Source organism: Taudactylus pleione, unplaced genomic scaffold (assembly GCF_031769625.1).
Source record: "Taudactylus pleione unplaced genomic scaffold, aTauple2 ptg000366l, whole genome shotgun sequence".
NCBI lineage: Eukaryota > Metazoa > Chordata > Amphibia > Anura > Myobatrachidae > Taudactylus > Taudactylus pleione.
This window is the reverse complement of record NW_028284767.1, coordinates 6,119,633-6,137,603: the sequence shown is the minus strand read 5'-3', so window position 1 is coordinate 6,137,603 and position 17,971 is coordinate 6,119,633. Positions and strand designations below refer to the sequence as shown.

General features: G+C 41.9%; 1 protein-coding gene across 1 annotated transcript in view; it reads left to right on the top strand.

Annotated features, from left to right (window-relative positions):
- The window catches only part of LOC148508446 (uncharacterized), a 38,297-nt gene extending 21,768 nt beyond the window's left edge, over positions 1-16,529 (top strand). The window contains exons 3-5 of the mRNA XM_088444509.1: positions 6,772-6,852; positions 7,566-7,635; positions 16,379-16,529. Coding sequence (XP_088300635.1) covers positions 6,772-6,852; positions 7,566-7,635; positions 16,379-16,529 — 302 coding nt within the window. The remainder of the gene's footprint in view (positions 1-6,771; positions 6,853-7,565; positions 7,636-16,378) is intronic.
- Positions 16,530-17,971: the final 1,442 nt, after the last annotated feature.

Genomic DNA, 17,971 nt, shown 5'->3' with positions numbered 1-17,971 from the left:
CACTGCTCGGCTCCCTTTTGTCATACATTAATGTTTCATACACCTAATCCCTCCTCAACAAATGCTCTATAGAATATTGAAAACTGCATGAAACTCCTTCCAATGGGTCTCGAGATTAGCCCGAACAAACAGATAGTAAAACATAAAGTCCCTGGTATGCATCTATGTATAGATAACATTAGTAAAGCCAACAGTAGGTTACAACGTCATCAGTATGAAATACCGCTGGCCGCATGGCACGGTTCGAATCCCGGCAGCGCTGGAAATCCCGATCGTCCTCAGGTAAGTAATAACTAACCTAACCCCCCTAACCCTGCTTAGGTGTGCCTAACCCTAACCTCCCCCCCCCCCAAGTGCCTAACCCTAATGCCCCCCTTCCCCGCTGCCTAAATCTGTCCCCCGAGGGGGTGCCTAACCCTAACCCTCCCGAGGGGGTGCGTAACCCTAAGTCCTCCCTGGGTGCGCTAAACCTAACCCTCCCCCCCGCGGCTGTCCGCTTGCGGCGCCCGGCATCCCTTTGATCGGGATGCCGGGTGCCTGCCTCCCGGCGTTGGGAAAATGACAGGAGTCTAGATATAGACGCCTGTAACTTAGCCCACGCCGGGATAAAGCAGTCGGGAAGCTGGCTGTCGGGATCACGTCAGCCGGTTTCCCGATTGCATCCCGTTACAACAAGTCATATTCAATTAGATATTTTCTGGGGTTTATTGACTGGAGCATGTAACTTGAATATTTGGCTAATGGGGCATCCATCTAATAATTTACATGTTTAAGCACCTGCAAAATGTTACCCTGCTTCATAATCATGTTCAACTGGAATATACAAAGAATATATTTAATGTAATGTAGATCTAATACAAATGGGGACACTTATTTACCAATCATCATACACACCATCTTACTGTACCTACTAATTTTAAAGAACACTTGTGATTATTTCCCGAACTATTTTCGAGCTCTGCTACTTATCCAGAGCAACACACAGGGGCCGATTCAATCAGCCGATAGCAGAATTGCTTAACGGGGGTTAAAAACCTGTGGCTGCAACTTATGCTATTCAACTAGAAATCTACATTAAGTTAACTTGGTTCTCAATGAGTGTTAACACAGATTGTAATTTGCAGCTCCAAACAAGGCATAAAATAGGGATAAATTCATATTTTAAGGCAATAATATCAGAACAAAAAGCAGTACCCCTCGGACACCCCAGCCAATGAGTAGTAATGTATTTATGTATTTAGAGGTTTTAAATGAGCAAATATGGCCAATAAATACAGGTCAGTTTTCAGGACAGGTATATTGCGATGCTCTATTGATGGGAAATAGATTTTGTAAAAAGTTACAAGTTTGTAAAAAGTTGGTAAAAAAACACTTACATGTACGCACTTAAAAATCAATAGAGAGAATTGAATGCACCCCTAAATACTCTAGACACTTATTTACCAAAATACATATGGGTGCTCCGGTTTCCTCCAAATATATACTGGTAGGTTAATTGGCTCCCAACAAAAAATTAACCCTAGTGAGTAAGTATGTGAATGTACATGTGATAGGGAACATAGATTGTAAGCTCCACTGGGGCAGGGACTGATGTGAATGGACAAATATTTTCAATAAAGTGCTGCTTAACATGTGTGCGCTATATAACTGGTGGTATTATTATTATTATTATTATTATTAGTATTACTTGCTGGATGTCATGTTCCCATCATTTCTGTTAGTTTCAAAAATCAAACATTTTTCTCCATTTAACGGTCTCCAACTTTTTTGAGGGATCAGGATGATTTCCCAACTCTCATGTACTTGGCATAGGTTGTGCATGACAAATGTGTCTTGCTATTTCTAAGTGAATTACACAGGAGTCGCATGCTCGCTTCATAAAAAATATCCAGCAAAATGCACATATATGTTTACACAGGACATGGAGCCTGCAGCTAAGTGTACGGCCACATAGTGTGCCTAATATGGATTACCTAAATCCTTTCTCCAACACATCTGCTAATTACACCACCTCATGAAATGGGACATTGGGCCTGATTCAGAGCCGGACGCTCTGACCAGAGCGCTCGCTCTGAATCAGGGCCCTCCTCCATGAAAATGAAGCGTCCTCCTGGACGCTCGTATAGCTGTGGGTCACCACCCACAGCATATATGAGCGTCCAAAAAGATGGTCGCGATGGTCTTGACCATCGCAACCATCGGACTTGCGACGGAGACCCTGCGGTAGGGTCTCCCTGCCACAAGCCCTGGAGTGATTTTGGCTCTATCAGAGCCAAAATCACTCCCACTGACATCACTAGTGATGTCAGTGGGGCCGGCTTCAGACGGTAGGCGTTCCCATGGGAACGCCTCCGTCTGGCAGGCACGCCCCCGGCACGCCCACCAAAGGGGGCGTGCTGTCAATCAACATCGACAGCACGCCCCCTTTGGTGCGAGACCCGGAGCGATGGGAAGCCCGTCGCTCCCCGGGTCTCGCGCATGCGCACGATGGAGCTCCCTCCGTCGTGCGCATGCCCAGTGGGGAACATCGACCCACTTGCGAGCGTACTGCCGCTCGCGAGTGGGTCTGAATGACCCCCATAGTTAGCTACTTTGTTCACTTACAATCGTATCCACTGTCTGTATTGGTCCCATGATACCTAATAATGGCCACAATTTGTAAACCTGTCTCTCTTTTATGAACTTTCATGTAATACAATGTAAGATTTGTATTAATGTATTTTTTTTCCCTCTCTCTTTATAATTCAGTATGTAACAACTGCGGTAAGTTTCCATCTTAAACTATTATCACTAAGTTTATTGACTTTTGTTTCCTTGTATTGTACAACTTTACAATTTCATGTTCTTTAAATGCATGAGGGAGTAGACAGATTCAGCTGGGTTTCTAATAATTTAAAAAGCAGACATCTTCCCTGTTTTTAGAAAGGGTATTTAAATAAATGTTTAATCTCCTATTATAATCATCACATTAAAATCTGAGATTGGAATCACAGGGTCTATTTTAAAGTAAGCATTAATTGGACAAATATTCTCTTAGGCTTGTGAACAAAGGCAAATTTTCATAGTACAGTAGTTAGCTGGCATTGTCCGCACTTTTACAACCATTCTAAAGACTTGGGAAATGTAATAGATTTCCGTTTGCAAAATTGCCAATTATCGCCGATTTTGATGATTGTTTCTAAAAAGGTAAAAGTCATTAAGACAAAACCTGATGGGTTTTTACTTCAATTGCATTGCGGTTTTAAAAACAGCTGGCAATTTTGCAGAACTGAAACCGGTTACATTTCTTCCTTAAAAAGGTTACAGATATCCCCATTATGTTCTTTTTATGGACAAAAAAGAAATATGTGTAGAATGGGGCATAATAGTTCATGTTGGCCTGGACCAGTAATAAAGAAATGACCCCAGGTTCCACATGCTTGTATTGTGTTGCCCTGAAAATAATTAATTTATTCCAGACAATTTTGATTTCAGTTTCTATTTGAACAAAACAAATGCACACACTTCACCTATAGCAACAGGAAAACAGTAAGCCTCATATTCAGGGATGTAACTAGGTATTTGAAGGCCCGATAGCAAATGTTTGTAAGGGCCCCTATGTACCACCCAATGGTGAAAAATGTATATAACACATGTAACTTTGACAAGGAAAATGGGCGCCCCTCAGCAGGGGCGTAACTAGGGTGGTGTGACATGTGCCATGGCACAACAGGACAGGGGGGTGCTGTCAATTTTCTGTTTATAATCATTCTCACTTATAGCTTCCTCTTCTTTTATCCCCGGCATCTCCTGGCCTCCCCTATCTCCTCCCTGGCTGACTTCCCCTCCATCTGGCCACCTCCCCAAGCACTTTCAGTCACATCATCTTTTATTTACACACACATTTCAAAATACTGTCATACCCGGGACTCAAACCCATCACCTCTCACATGGCAGTCAGACACCTTACACATGGAACTATCTGCCCCACAAATTCTGCTGGTGAGTTCAGCTGCCGCCACAGCTCCCTGTCGCTGATATTTGCTGCACATACAGCCATAGCCAAAAGTGGAGAATGACACAAGTATTGGTTTTCACAAAGTTTGCTGCTTCAGTGTTTTTAGACCTTTTTGTCAGATTTGACTATGGTATACTGAAGTAAAATTACAAGCACTTCATAAGTATCAAAGGCTTTTATTGACAATTACATAAAGTTTATGCAAAGAGTCAATATTTGCAGTGTTGACCCTTCCTTTTCAATAGCTCTGCAATTCATCCTGGCATGCTGTCAATCAACTTCTGGGCCACATACTGACTGATGGCCCCCCATTCTTGCCTAATCAATGCTTGGAGTTTGACAGAATTTGTGGGTTTTTGTTTGTCCACCTGCCTCTTGAGGATTGACCACAAGTTCTCAATGGGATAAAGGTCTGGGGAGTTTCCTGGCCATGGACCCAAAATTTCGATGAATGGTCTCAGGGTATTTTACTGTTGGCATGACACAGGACGAAGACTTTTTTTGAGAGGCATGAATGAGCCAGCATTTGGAGGGCAGGTAAGCTGGCTCTCAATTTGGATGTATTTCTGGATGTGCCTTTATCATGAGGCCTCACAACAGATAATTACAGGGCCCAGAGTGGGCATTGTTATCATGCAGAGTAGGAATTGCCAGTATCAGAGAAGCTGTGAAGTGGCCTGGCAGATTACCATGTACTTATAAATGCATGCAACACATATCTCTGAATTTCTATTACCATATAGTTTTCATGTATTGTTGCAGGTACAATTTAGTGTGCTGGAGGATATCTAGGGGATACTCCCCTTTCTGTTTTTCAATGCTTGGAGTTTGTCAGAATTTGTGGAATTTTGTTTCTCCAACAGTCTCTTGAGGATTGACCACAAGTTCTCAATGGGAGTAAGGTCTGGGGAGTTTCCTAGCCATGGACCCAAAATTTCGATGTTTTGTTCTCCGAGCCACTTAGTCATCACTTTTGCCTTATGGAAAGGTGCTGGAAAATACATTGTTCGTCACCAAACTGTTCTTGGATGGTTGGGAGATGTTGCGCTTGCAGGATGTTTTGGTACCATTCTTTATTCATGGCTGTGTTCTTAGGCAAAATTGTTAGTGAGCCCACTCCCTTGGCTGAGAAGCAACCCCACACATGAACGGTCCCAGAGTGCTTTACTGTTGGCATGACACAGGACAACAACTTTTGGAGGAAGGCCTGGTGTCAAGAAGGGCAGCAAGAAGCCACTTCTCTCCAGGAAAAACATCAGGGAAATACTGCTTTTCTTGAAAAGGTACAGGGATTGGACTGCTGAGGACTGGGGTAAAGTTATTTTCTCTGATGAATCCCCTTTCAGATTGTTTGGGGCATCTGGAAAACACCTTTCCTTCTCCGGACAATCTAAACGCTACCATCAGTCCTGTGTCATGCCAACAGTAAAGCATCCTGAGACCATTCATGTGTGGAGTTGTTTCTCAGCTAAGGGAGTGAGCTCACTCACAATTTTGCAGCCATGTATAAAGAATGGCACCAAAACATCCTCAAAACATTGAAATTTTGTGTCCATGGCCAGGTAACCCCCCAGACCTTAATCCCTTTGAGAACTTGTGGTCAATCCTCAAGAGGCGGGTGAACAAACAAAAACCCACAAATTCTGACAAACTCCAAGCATTGATTAGACAAGAATGGGTGGCCATCAGTCAGTATATGGCCCAGAAGTTGATTGACAGCATGCCAGGGCGAACTGCAGAGGTCTTGAAAAAGAAGGGTCAACACTGCAAATATTGACTCTTTGCATAAACTTAAAGGCTTTTATTGACAATTACATTGACACATATGAAAAGCTTGTAATTTTACTTCAGTATACCATAGTAACATCTGACAAAAAGGTCTAAAAACACTGAAGCAGCAAACTTTGTGAAAACCAGTACTTGTGTCATTCTCAAAACTTTTGGCCATAGCTGTATACTACAATTGGTGCTCTTTCTAGATCTTCAGTCAGTGATCTACACTGGCAGCTTTTTGCTTGTGCATGGCTATTCTGATGGACAAATCCTGCTGCAGGAGCAGCTTCACCAGCGCTCTCCTACATCTAGAGCTCGTGAGTTACACTGCATAATTATTATGTATCACTGCAGCCATTGGATTCACACTATTTGGCAGTGACATCAGGATAACAGTGGTACAAGGGGATCCGTACCTTCATCATCGTAAGGGTCATATCAAATGTCAGACTCCTTCTCCATGAGGTCACAGCCCTTTTTTGGATGTACGCCTTATGTCCCTACTTGAAAAATAGGGGTGGGGGTGCCAATTCTCCTTCTGGCACAGGGCACCAAAAAGCCTAGTAACAGATCTGCCCCTCAGCTCTGGCCCCCATAGCAGATTTACCCCTTGCATCTATGGTAGTTAGTTACACCCATGCTCATATTGAAGTACAGTATTTTGACAAGAACAAGATATCCCCTCTTTAAAATATAGAACTCCTCTCTAGGCCCAAGCTCAATGGAAAGGAATTGGGGATTGTTTTGGGTAGGCATCCCATAATTCTGAAAAAAAATAGGTCATCCAGGTAAACAAAATTTGGGCATTAGAAATGCAATTTTATATATCTTTCCAAACAGTCCAGATAGTCCATGTCAAACGACAGTTTACAACTTTAAGAATTTTTGCAACAGCGTTTTCTAAATTTATTAATGGATTTCTCAGCATAAATCAAAGAAGGGTTTATAATGTACTGGTGATATCCATTCATGACATTGTTTAATCAAATATGTTGTTACAGAAATGGAATCCTATGAGATTGTCAACTGTCAGACCTGCCAGATATTGAAGATCAAGTGTAATGACCCGATCATCTGTAAAGGTACATATATAGCAAAAATCATGTTTCTTATGTAGAAGGCACAATTGAAACTACTTATATCACAAAGTTTGCATTAAAATAATTGTTTTCAAATTGAAACACGTACTGTAAGATTTACATTTTATTTTTTCAAGATCAAGATATACATTTCCACTTCTATATAGAGCATGTGCAATTTCAAGTATTGCCAAGCTGTTTTTACCTAACCCAAATTCTCATCATCAGGACCGCAGCTGCCGATTTTGACCGCCGGCATTGCGTGAGCCAGGATGCCGACTACATCCCATTTTTACCACTACCAATTAAAATAAAAAGCACACACCAAGAGGACGGTACTTGCTGGCGATTCAAATTCTGACACATTTTCTTATTTTTTTTTAGTAAATGTGGTGCAGACAGACATTAATAACAATGCAAACATGTTTTATTTAATTTTACAATACTAATATGTATCGTACACATAGGTTATTCGGTGATCAGTGTTGTATTAGCACTTACCAAACTTCTACACATTTTCTGGCAATTGAGCCGGTTGATTTTCAACATGGGTTTTATATTTCTTGCTTTTTCTTTAACCAAGAATAATGGTAAATTAATAATTTGCAATGCATAAATAGTCTTACTCTATAGTATTATACTTATGCTCTGAGAAGTACACATTATTTCATTTCAACTCGTGTGAATCTTTAATATAGTGTCATTTTGCCTTATAGGAACTAACATGATCCTAATTATAGTGCCAGCAATCGGACTTCTACTTCTTCTCTTGGCTGCTTGTGGAGGGTAAGTTTTCTAAAAATAAAATACGATATATATTACTTTGTTCTCATGATAATCTACACTTCTGACTAGGGACATCGGAACAATTTTAAGGGAGAGGGGCAATATACAATAAAATTTGTGCCCCTCCACCATTCGCTCCCGTCTCCTCCTCCCTACCCCATCCACCTCTTCCCTCCAACTTACCTGTTGCTGGGCGCATAGGCATCAGAGCAGCAGGAGGCAGGGACTGGACCAGTGGCCGCAAACGATCAGGGGCTGTGCTTTATAGCAATAGCCTGCACAGCCCCTGCACTGCAAGGAGGAGGTGTAATGTGCAGATTTAACTAAAAGGCCGCACATTACACCTCCTCAACGCAGTGCAGGAATCATCTAGCCCACCATTGCCCCCCCTTCCTAAGCCTATGTTTCTGACTACTTGCTTATTGTAAATGCACATATTTAAATTTTAGTTTTACTGTATCTGCCTTGGTTCTAAATTTGTCTTGAGCCATGTGGTTCATTCCAGCAGCTGACATTTTGGAAAGGGGATAGACTACTGTTGAATCCTTGCTTTTGTTTACTGCCAAGCATTGGAGATTCTCATTACTATTTTGGGAACATCCGGATTGCTAGTATACAAGTTATGTACACTCCCTTATCCTAACATATATCGGCCACAGATAGCCTTTTTCACCCTTTAAATATAAACATATACAGTCAGGTGCATAAATATTGGGACATTGACAGAATTTTCATATTTTGGCCTCTATTCACCACCACAATGGCTTTGAAATTAAACAAACAAGATGTGCTTTAACTGCAGACTATGACATTTAATTTGAGGGTAATTACATCCAAATCAGGTGAACGGTGTAGGAATTACAATGGTTTCTATATGTGCCTCCCACTTTTTAAGGGTCCAAAAGTAATGGGACCATCAACTCAAAAGCTATTTCATGGACAGGTGTGGGCTATTCCCTCGTTATTTCATTATCAATTAAGCAGGTAAAAGGTCTGGAGTTGATTCTAGGTGTGACATTTGCATGTGGAAGCAGTTGCTGTCGACTCTCAATATGAGATCCAAAGAGCTGTCACCATCAGTGAAGCAAGCCATCACTAGGCTGAAAAATCAAAACAAACCCATCAGAGAGATAGCAAAAACATTAGGTGTGGCCAAATCAACTGTTTGGAACATTCTTAAAAAGAAAGAATGCACCGGAGAGCTCAGCAACACCAAAAGACCCGGAAGACCATGGAAAACAACTGTGGTGGATGACAGATGAATTATTTCCCTGGTGAAGAAAAACCCCTTCACAACAGTTGGCCAAATCAAGAACACTCTCCAGGAGGTAGGTGTATATGTGTCAAAGTCAACAATCAAGAGAAGACTTCACAAGAGTGAATATAGAGGGTTCACCACAAGATGTAAACCATTGGTGAGCCTCAAAAACAGGAAGACCAGATTAGAGTTTGCCAAACAACATCTAAAAAAGCCATTACAGTTCTGGATCAACATCCTATGGACAGATGAGACAAAGATCAACTTGTACCAGAGTGATGGGAAGAGAAGAGTATAGAGATGGAAAGGAACTGCTCATGATCCAAAACATACCACCTCATCCGTGAAGCATGGTGGTGGTAGTGTCATGGGGTGGGCATGTATGGCTGCCAATGGAACTAGTTCCCTTGTATTTATTGATGATGTGACTGCTAACAAAAGCAGCAGAATGAATTCTGAAGTGTTTCGGGCAATATTATATGCTCATATTCAGTCAAATGCTTCAGAACTCATTGAACGGCGCTTCACAGTGCAGATGAACAATGACCAGAAGCATACTGCAAAAGCAACCAAAGAGTTTTTTAAGGCTAAAAAGTGGAATGTTATACAATGGCCAAGTCAATCCCCTGACCTGAATCAGATTGAGCAAGCATTTCACTTGATGAAGACAAAACTGAAGGGAAAATGCCCCAAGAATAAGCAGGAGCTGAAGACATTTGCAGTAGAGGCCTGGCAGAGCATCACCAGGGATGAAACCCAGCGTCTGGTGATGTCTATGCGTTCCAGACTTCAGGCTGTAATTGCCTGCAAAGGATTTGCAACAAAGTATTAAAAAGTGAAAGTTAGATTTAGAATTGTTTAGTTTGTCCCATTACTTTTGGCCCCTTAAAAAGTGGGAGGCACATATAGAAACCGTTGTAATTCCTATACCGTTCACCTGATTTGCATGCAATTACCCTCAAATTAAATCTGAAAGTCTGCAGTTAAAGCACATCTTGTTTGTTTCATTTTAAAGCTATTGTGGTGGTGGATAGAGGCCAAAATATGAAAATTCTGTCAATGTCCCAATATTTATGCACCTGACTGTAGTTCCAGCTGGAAGGTAAAAGGAGCTAGAAGAAGTCATAAGAAACATGACAACACTCAGGTTGACCCATCCTACGAGGGTGGTTCAATAAATAAAGGTAACAAACCTAATTTTGTAAATGTATTCATCTTGTACATACAGCGGGTAAAATAAGTATTGAACACATCAACATTGTTCTCAGTAAATACATTTGTAATGGGGCTATTGTAATGACATTTTCACCAAAGGTCAGCAACAACCCATGCAAAGAAATCAAACCATCGATGTCCATAAATTAGTCTGGCCACGTCCAGGTGCTCCTCGCAAGATTTCTGACAGAGTGAAAATAATTAATCAGAAGAGTTGTCCAAGAGCCACTTGTGGAGAGCTTCAGAAAGACCTGGAATAGCAGGTACAATTGTTTTAAAGAAAACAATAAGTAATACACTCAACTGTATGCACGCTCACCACACAAGACTCCATTGCTGAAGTAAAAGCATGTTAAAGCTCATTTATAGTTTAATGCACAACATTTGGACAAGCCTGTGAAATACTGGGAGAGTATAGTCTGGTCAGATGAGACCAAGATTGAACTCTTTGGATGCCATAATACACACCATGTTTGGAGGAGAAATGGCACTGCACATCACTCCACAAATACCATAGCAATAGTGAAGTTTGGAGGTGGGAACATCATGGTGTGGGGCTGTTTCTCAGCATACGGCACTGGCACATTTCATATGATTGAAGGATGAATGGAAAAATGTACCTACACACATTCTTAATAAAAATCTGCTGCCATCTACCAGGATGCTGAAGAGGAAACGAGGGTGGACATTTCAGCAAGACAATGATCCCAAACACACAGCCAAGGACACTTTCAATTGGTTTCAAAGAAAGAAAATAAAGCTGCTAGAATGGCCCAGCCAATCAACTGACTTGAATCCAATTGAATATCTATGGAAAGAACTAAAGATCAGAGTTCATAGAAGAGGCCGACGGAACCTTCAAGATTTGAAGACTGTTTGTGCGGAAGAATGAGCCAAAATTGCACCTCAGCAATGCATGCAACTAGTTTCTCCATACAGGAGGCGTCTTGAAGCTGTCGTTACCAACAAAGGATTTTGTACGAAGTATTAAATGAATTTCAGTAAGTGTGTTCAATACTTTTTCCCCTGTGTCATTTCACATTATTACACATAACTTCATTTATGGACATCTATGGTTTGATTTCTTTAAATGTGTGGATTGCATGGGTTTTTGCTGATATTTGGTGAAAATGTCATTACAATAACCCCATTACAAATATATTTACTGAGAAAAATGTTGATGCGTTCAATACTTATGTTACCCGCTGTATATGTATTATCAATGGAAAGGGATTGAAATGCAGCCAGTTTAAATCCCATCAGCGGCGCGCAAGTAACCTAATCCTCCCCGCTCCCACCCATAACTCTCCCTTAGGGGTTCCTAACCCTAACTTCCTCCTCAGGGGTGCCTAAACTAGCCTAACCCTCCCTGGGGGGTGCCTAACCCTAAGTCCCCCCCAGGGTGCCCTAAACCTAACACCCCCCCCCCTGCGACTAAGAGGACGGGAGCACCGGACTTGCCTCATTCGAGTCTGCTTCGTCCTGGATTCCGGCGTCGGGATTATGATAGGCGGCGATATCTTGACGCCCATTATGAATCCCTAGCCGGCATTTTGCAATTGGGATTGTGATACATACCTAATCGATAGTATGGCCTTGGCACATATTTTTCCACATAGTCCCCATACTTTTCTAAGCATTTGTTCCAATGGTATACCAAGGCATCTATCCCGGCATAGAAGAAATCGGTGTCACATGAAGCACCCACATTTCATCACCTGTAACTTCACTCCCTACCACATCAAGTGCACGAGTGACAATCCCGTCCTATTGGTTTTGTGAACTTCTGAGGCATGAACACTTTCCTGTACCATAGTTGCTCATGAACGATGTTGTGCAAAGTGCCCACTGAGATGTTCACTTTGTCAGCAATATTACTAACTCGAATGTGACTGTCCTCCTGAAACAGACCTTCAATGTGGCACAAATTGTCATATGTGGTGGATGTGCTTAGCCGCCCGGAACGCTGCTTATCTTGAATGTCTGTCTTGCCGTTATCAAAGGCAGTGCACCAAACCGGTTGTGACATGTTATCGCTGTACACCCCGACAAGTTGGAAATTAATTTCAGCTGCTGATGTGCTCTTTAGATGCAGAAATCTGATCACACTACGCACCTCAATGTTTGACCATGGTTCCGCCAGCTTCCAGCTGATGTTGGGACAGTATGACTGATATGAGGCTCAGACTGTGGCAGTGAGGGAAAGCAGTGGTCTACCTGCTCTTGCCTGGTGGGAAAATAGAAAGAGAACATTACACACGTGTGAAGTCTTGTTACCTTACTTGAAACATCTTTAGTTGTACTTCGCAGGAAAGCGTTAAGCCGCTACCATTTGGTATATTAAGTCTTCTCTAGCTTTGGAAATCCATTGGAAATTATCAATTGTTTTTGTGAATAGTTTTTATTGAAATTTAGGAATAAAGAATTAAAAAGCATAAATATGTTGGTACAGTATATAATCAGAGGTTACCATTAATATCTAGGAATGAGAGTAGTTTTATGAAGAAATATAGCATTCACTATTACCTAGAAGTAAGTAGTTATTTAAAAATATTGTAAGTGGAATACAATTTGGATATCCGTTCCATTCCAGGAATTTGGAATCCAGAGCACCAGTTTTTCTGTATTTAAGGTTTCCAGCAGTTTAAAGTTGAGGAAGGCCAGGGGTTTTGCAGGACTGAGAGGAGAAATTAGGTTGACACAAACTATATGTCCACCTATAGTGTTCAAATGCTCATCACTGCCAGAAGGAAAAGAATGGACCAGGGCTAGCCTAGGCTCTGGGAAGAGATTAAACAAAGCAAAATAATAGAACCACCAAGCATAGCAAGGCATGGTGGTTTAGATGGGACACAAAGGTGGGGACAGGAGTGAAATGTATGTGGTCAGGTCTAGATATCAGAATCCTCCCCACCCCGCAGAATCTTCAGCCTGGTCTCAATGTGATGAGTGGAAGCTGAAAAATATCATGGACCAGATTGGTTCATCTACCACGTGCCATGCACATCTGTCTTCCACCTAAGAATTAAAATACTGTTTTATGAAAATATTTTGGTTTGTAAAGCATTTGAATCGCTTGGAAGCAGTGGCGGATCCAAAGGTGAGGCTGCAGCGCAGTCCAAAATTCAAATAGGGGAACCACAGCAACTGCCAGTTAGTTCTAGCCAGAAATGTTTGGCAGCTTTTGCAATGGCAGTTTGTGTGACTCCCCTATTTGAATTTTGGACTGCGCTGCAACCCCACCTCTGGAGCCTCCACTGCTTGGAAGTGAGGCCTTTATTAAGAGGTACGTTAATTAGAAGCTGTTAGATTTGGGATAATAGGGTTAATTACATGTAGGTTAGCAGTGTGTTAATTCTTCTAATCACACAAATGGCCCAAATGTGTGATGCTTTTAGTTTTTACCCCAAATTTTTTTAAGCATGACATGATCGAGTATGGCAGACATGTGCAGAAGCATAATCCGGGGGATTGGCATAAAAGAGTTTTATAGTAAAGATTTCATTGCTCCTCTGAGTCTCTCTCAGAATAAAGAACAGCTCCAGATTCTCTAAGACTTATGAATATTAAGGAGCGATTAACCTATTATTGGGAATTCTGTATACGAGCCTTAGCCAAGCAAGTTCTACATTTTTTCCAAACAATGAACAATGGGGGAGATGTATTATAGCGGCCGTTATTATGCCGCTATAACGCTTCCTGCTTTGCCTCTTTACCGAGGCGAAGCAGGAAGCCCTAAAGATGAGATGCATGAACATCTCATTGGCCGGAGGAGGGGAGTGGTCCCTGCTAGAGCACACAGTGCATCAGCTTAGTGCTGATGCACTGTATGTCACTCCCAGCCGGCTCCACTGAACATGTGCGGGATCCCGCGTGCAGCCCTGGAGCTGGCAGCCGCCGCAGCAGGGACAGCGCTGTGGCTATAGGGGATAGGGCAATGAGTTACAGCTGTCGATATCGATAGCTGCAGCTGGCGGAACTGTCAGGCCAACTGACCGTTCATACGTTGCTCAGCACTTTGGCACTGCTATAGTGAATTTTTAATATAAAACATTTTGGAGGTACATCATTTTAATTGCAGCTCGCCACTGTATGGGAGAGATGTATTAAATGTTGAGGTATCAGCACACGTTATGTGCGCTGATACCACTTACCCCCATGTATTATTGGGAGGCTGGGCGGTAAGTGACGCGATGCTTACGGGATCCCATACATTGGTCATTGTTGCATCACACAAGTTGTGTTGAGCTTCAAATGGCGGACAGTTAGTCTTAAGCTGGCCACACACTAGACCAACTTACATCCAGCCAGCCAACTTGTTAATTGGTTGGAATGAGAATCTGGTAACGGATGGGAGTAACTGTTGATCAGCAATTTGCTCCTAAATGCCATAAAACAGATGAAAATGGTCGTCAGACAAGTTTGTTACATGTTTGATCTAAACAATTTGTTCAAACACCAGTTTTTGTCCATTTTCTGGCGTTTTTGAGCAAATTGCTGATTGTCATTTGCTTTCATCCTTACCACATTTTCATTCCAACCAATCAACAAGTTGGCTGGTTGGACAGATAATCTTTAGATGTGTGGCCAGCTTTAGTCTCCTGCAAATCGTCTTGATAAACGTTATAATTAATTTTCTAGGCTGAGGTAACAAAGCAGCCACAAACCAGGATGCTCCCTCCACTATACTATACAGCTGGGATGAGGCTTCGATGCTGGTGTGCTGTGCCTTTCTTTCTACCCACATAGGGGCTGATTCAGTCACATGCACAGTGGCTGTAGTTGTGGAAGCCAGGTTTACTATGTTATGTTACTGCGAGAATTTGTAGGGCTAATGCGGGGGTTCCTGCATCCGCAGGTAGAAAAACCTGTGCCATCCACTGATTTTACTCCAGCCAACACAACCATTATCATTTGTATAGACACTTGCACCAGCCCCATTCTAGGTGCAAGACATGTCATAAACAGGCTTCCCCTTCCCAGTATGAGCAACACCGAGCTCTATCTACATTCCCACAACACTTCTACAAGTCAAGGCAGTTCCATGTGATCGCATTGCTGCCATCCCAAAACCTCGAATATCACGGAATGACAGATATGGCCAAGTTCTGTAGAATAGGACGGACATAAGCAAAATCGCATGTGCTACATACAAAAACCGACCATTTTGTGCCCAGCAGTCCTAAATAGAATCATCCCCATAGTGTTATGTTTACCCCCCTCCGCCCCCAAAGACCTAAGCTTTCTTTTCATCTGCCCACAGAACATTTTGCCAGTATTGCTGTGGAACATCCTGATGCTCTTAAATTAACTTCAGATACTCAGAAATATTTGTCTGCAGTGTCTTCTTTTGTGGTACATCCCCATCAACATTCTTGTTCCGTGTTTTACATCTTATAGCCTTATTAACACACATTTGCAAGTTGAATGGATTTCTGTAAGTCTTTAACATGCCTAGGGAGAATGGCAAAGGCTTCACCTCAGAGTCGTTTTCAGAAAGGAGAGGGCCAGTGTACAGATGACCCTGGCTTGGTGCCAGAATCTACTGCTCATTATTCCTATGGACATCTCTACTGAGCATGCTCAAGTCTCCGGAAAAATAGCCTCCGCCATTTTCCCTGTGATATTTGCTGCTCTGCAGCTCGCCGGACTGGAGCTGCAGAGCAACACTCTAGAGGCTGCACCGCACACCCTGCTTCCATTATAGAAACGCCACTGGTTCACATTGTTTCTTGCCTACTGTAGGTCTTCCTCAAACATAAACCATAGTATCCTACACTTTAGCAATTGACAAAATATGGACCCTTCCAACACAAATATGACAATTTGCTCATGAACAGCCAAGGTGGCAACCGCTATTCTAAACATGAAGTGGCCTAGATAGGGACACTTTCCCTCAGAACCCTGACATAGCTATGGCGAACTCCTATATGTTTAAAACTAGACTCCACCACTTACTAAATACCTATTAATTCCTAACAAAGGACTCTCTATGGAAAAAGTTTTAACTGTGCACAACTTCTCCCATTAAGGGTCATCAAAGAACTACGGGAGGGCAACAGAAACCAAAGCTTGTAAACCAACCACTATCAATACATATGGACCCATTCTTGTGGATATCCCAAACACAACCAATAAAGATACTCTATGCTTACCTATACGGAAACTACAAATTGAACTGCCTACCAAGCAAAGCACTGGTCTTACAATAATTTGGCTTTGCATTTTTCTGTTGTGTTTGACATCTCGCTTTTTCCCCCTTCTTTGTAGACTGTATTACTGGAAGGAAAGAAAAGACAGACTTGATGACACCTCTGAAAATCAATTACCTCCAGAAGAAGTAATTTCTACAGAGGAAGCAGATGATCCTACAGAGGAAAAGCTAACCCTACAGAAGCAGCAAGCTGATCCCCTTACTTAAAGCACAGCAGAAGTCTGAATTATGTATTAAAGAACACATAAGCAAGTCTCAAAAGTGGTTGATATATGAATGTTGGGTGGCAAATCAGCAATTAAAATATTGAAAGGGATGACTAAACAAAATGTAGGGATATAGGGCCCAATTCATTACCGATAGCAACTGCGATAATGCACGCAATTGGCCGATTGTTGCTTTCTGCGCATACATCGCAGACCCATCGCAGAGTGATTGACAGGAAGTAAACATTTGGGAGTGGTTACGGGGGGTGGTTGGTGAAACGCAGGCGTGCCTGTGTGTTTGAATGCCGTTACAGGGGCGTGCATAAATTAGCCACTGTGATGCCATACGCAGCTTGGACTTTTACGGATGTGTGTAAGATAAAGGGGGCATCCTTATGTTAGGCTGCGACAACATTGCGATTGCAATCATTACCATATTTTTGAGGTAAGACTGTTTGCGTAATTGCAGCTGCGATCGCAATAGCAATCCATAATGAATCAGGCCCATAATCCCAACAGAGCAGCTGTACTACAATAGTGAACAAAGCTATACCCGGTATATAAACCTCAGTCTGGCGCAGAGGTTCCCAGACAGTCCACATTTTAAGGATATCCATGCTTGAGCATAGATGACTTAATTAGTACCTCAGTCATTTGCTTTAACCATCTGGACTCAAACAAGGATATCCTTAAAACCTGGACTGTAAAGGCAGAGTTTTGGGAACATTTGGTCTAGCATATCCTGACCAGCTGCTCACCATAATATTACATCCAGAACTAACAAGCTAACCTTTATAGAGGATACATACATACACACACTACACTCTGCTGCATATTCTCTGAGTAAAATACATACACAATGAGGTCAAATCCAGTTAGGGGCGAATTGCAGTTTTCTCAACAAATTCACATTTCGATTCCGTTTTACAATCATTACAAACGCGAATCGAACCAGAGTAAACTTAGATTTTTCCGTTCGCACCTTCCTGGAGGTGAGAAATGGTAGGGTAAAACTATTTTAAGGTTAAAATGCTGGGACACCTTGTAGAACCCCTTCGACCGCGCCCCCCCCCCCCCCTTATGACTAATTAGGCAATGAGAAGTTTCCAATTAGCTTAATTTGTCCAATAATGACAATTTTTGGGGGTTTCTTTAAAATAAATTACCCTAAAATATTTTTTTCTGTTGCTTTATGCACCCCAAATTTAATTAGAGTATTTAGTTTTTGGATAACTTTTTTTTCTTTGGTCACCTCAAAAGTACTCTAAAAGCGTTTTTTTGCTACTTTTACTTTCATAGGAAAAAATGCAAATAAAAAAGGAAAAAAAGTTTGCTTTTGATCATATTTTTACTTTAGAAAAAAAATCCACAAATCAGCTATTTAACACCATCTAGTACTTGCCTTATGCCTACTAACAGCCTTCTGTATGATTCTGCAAATGA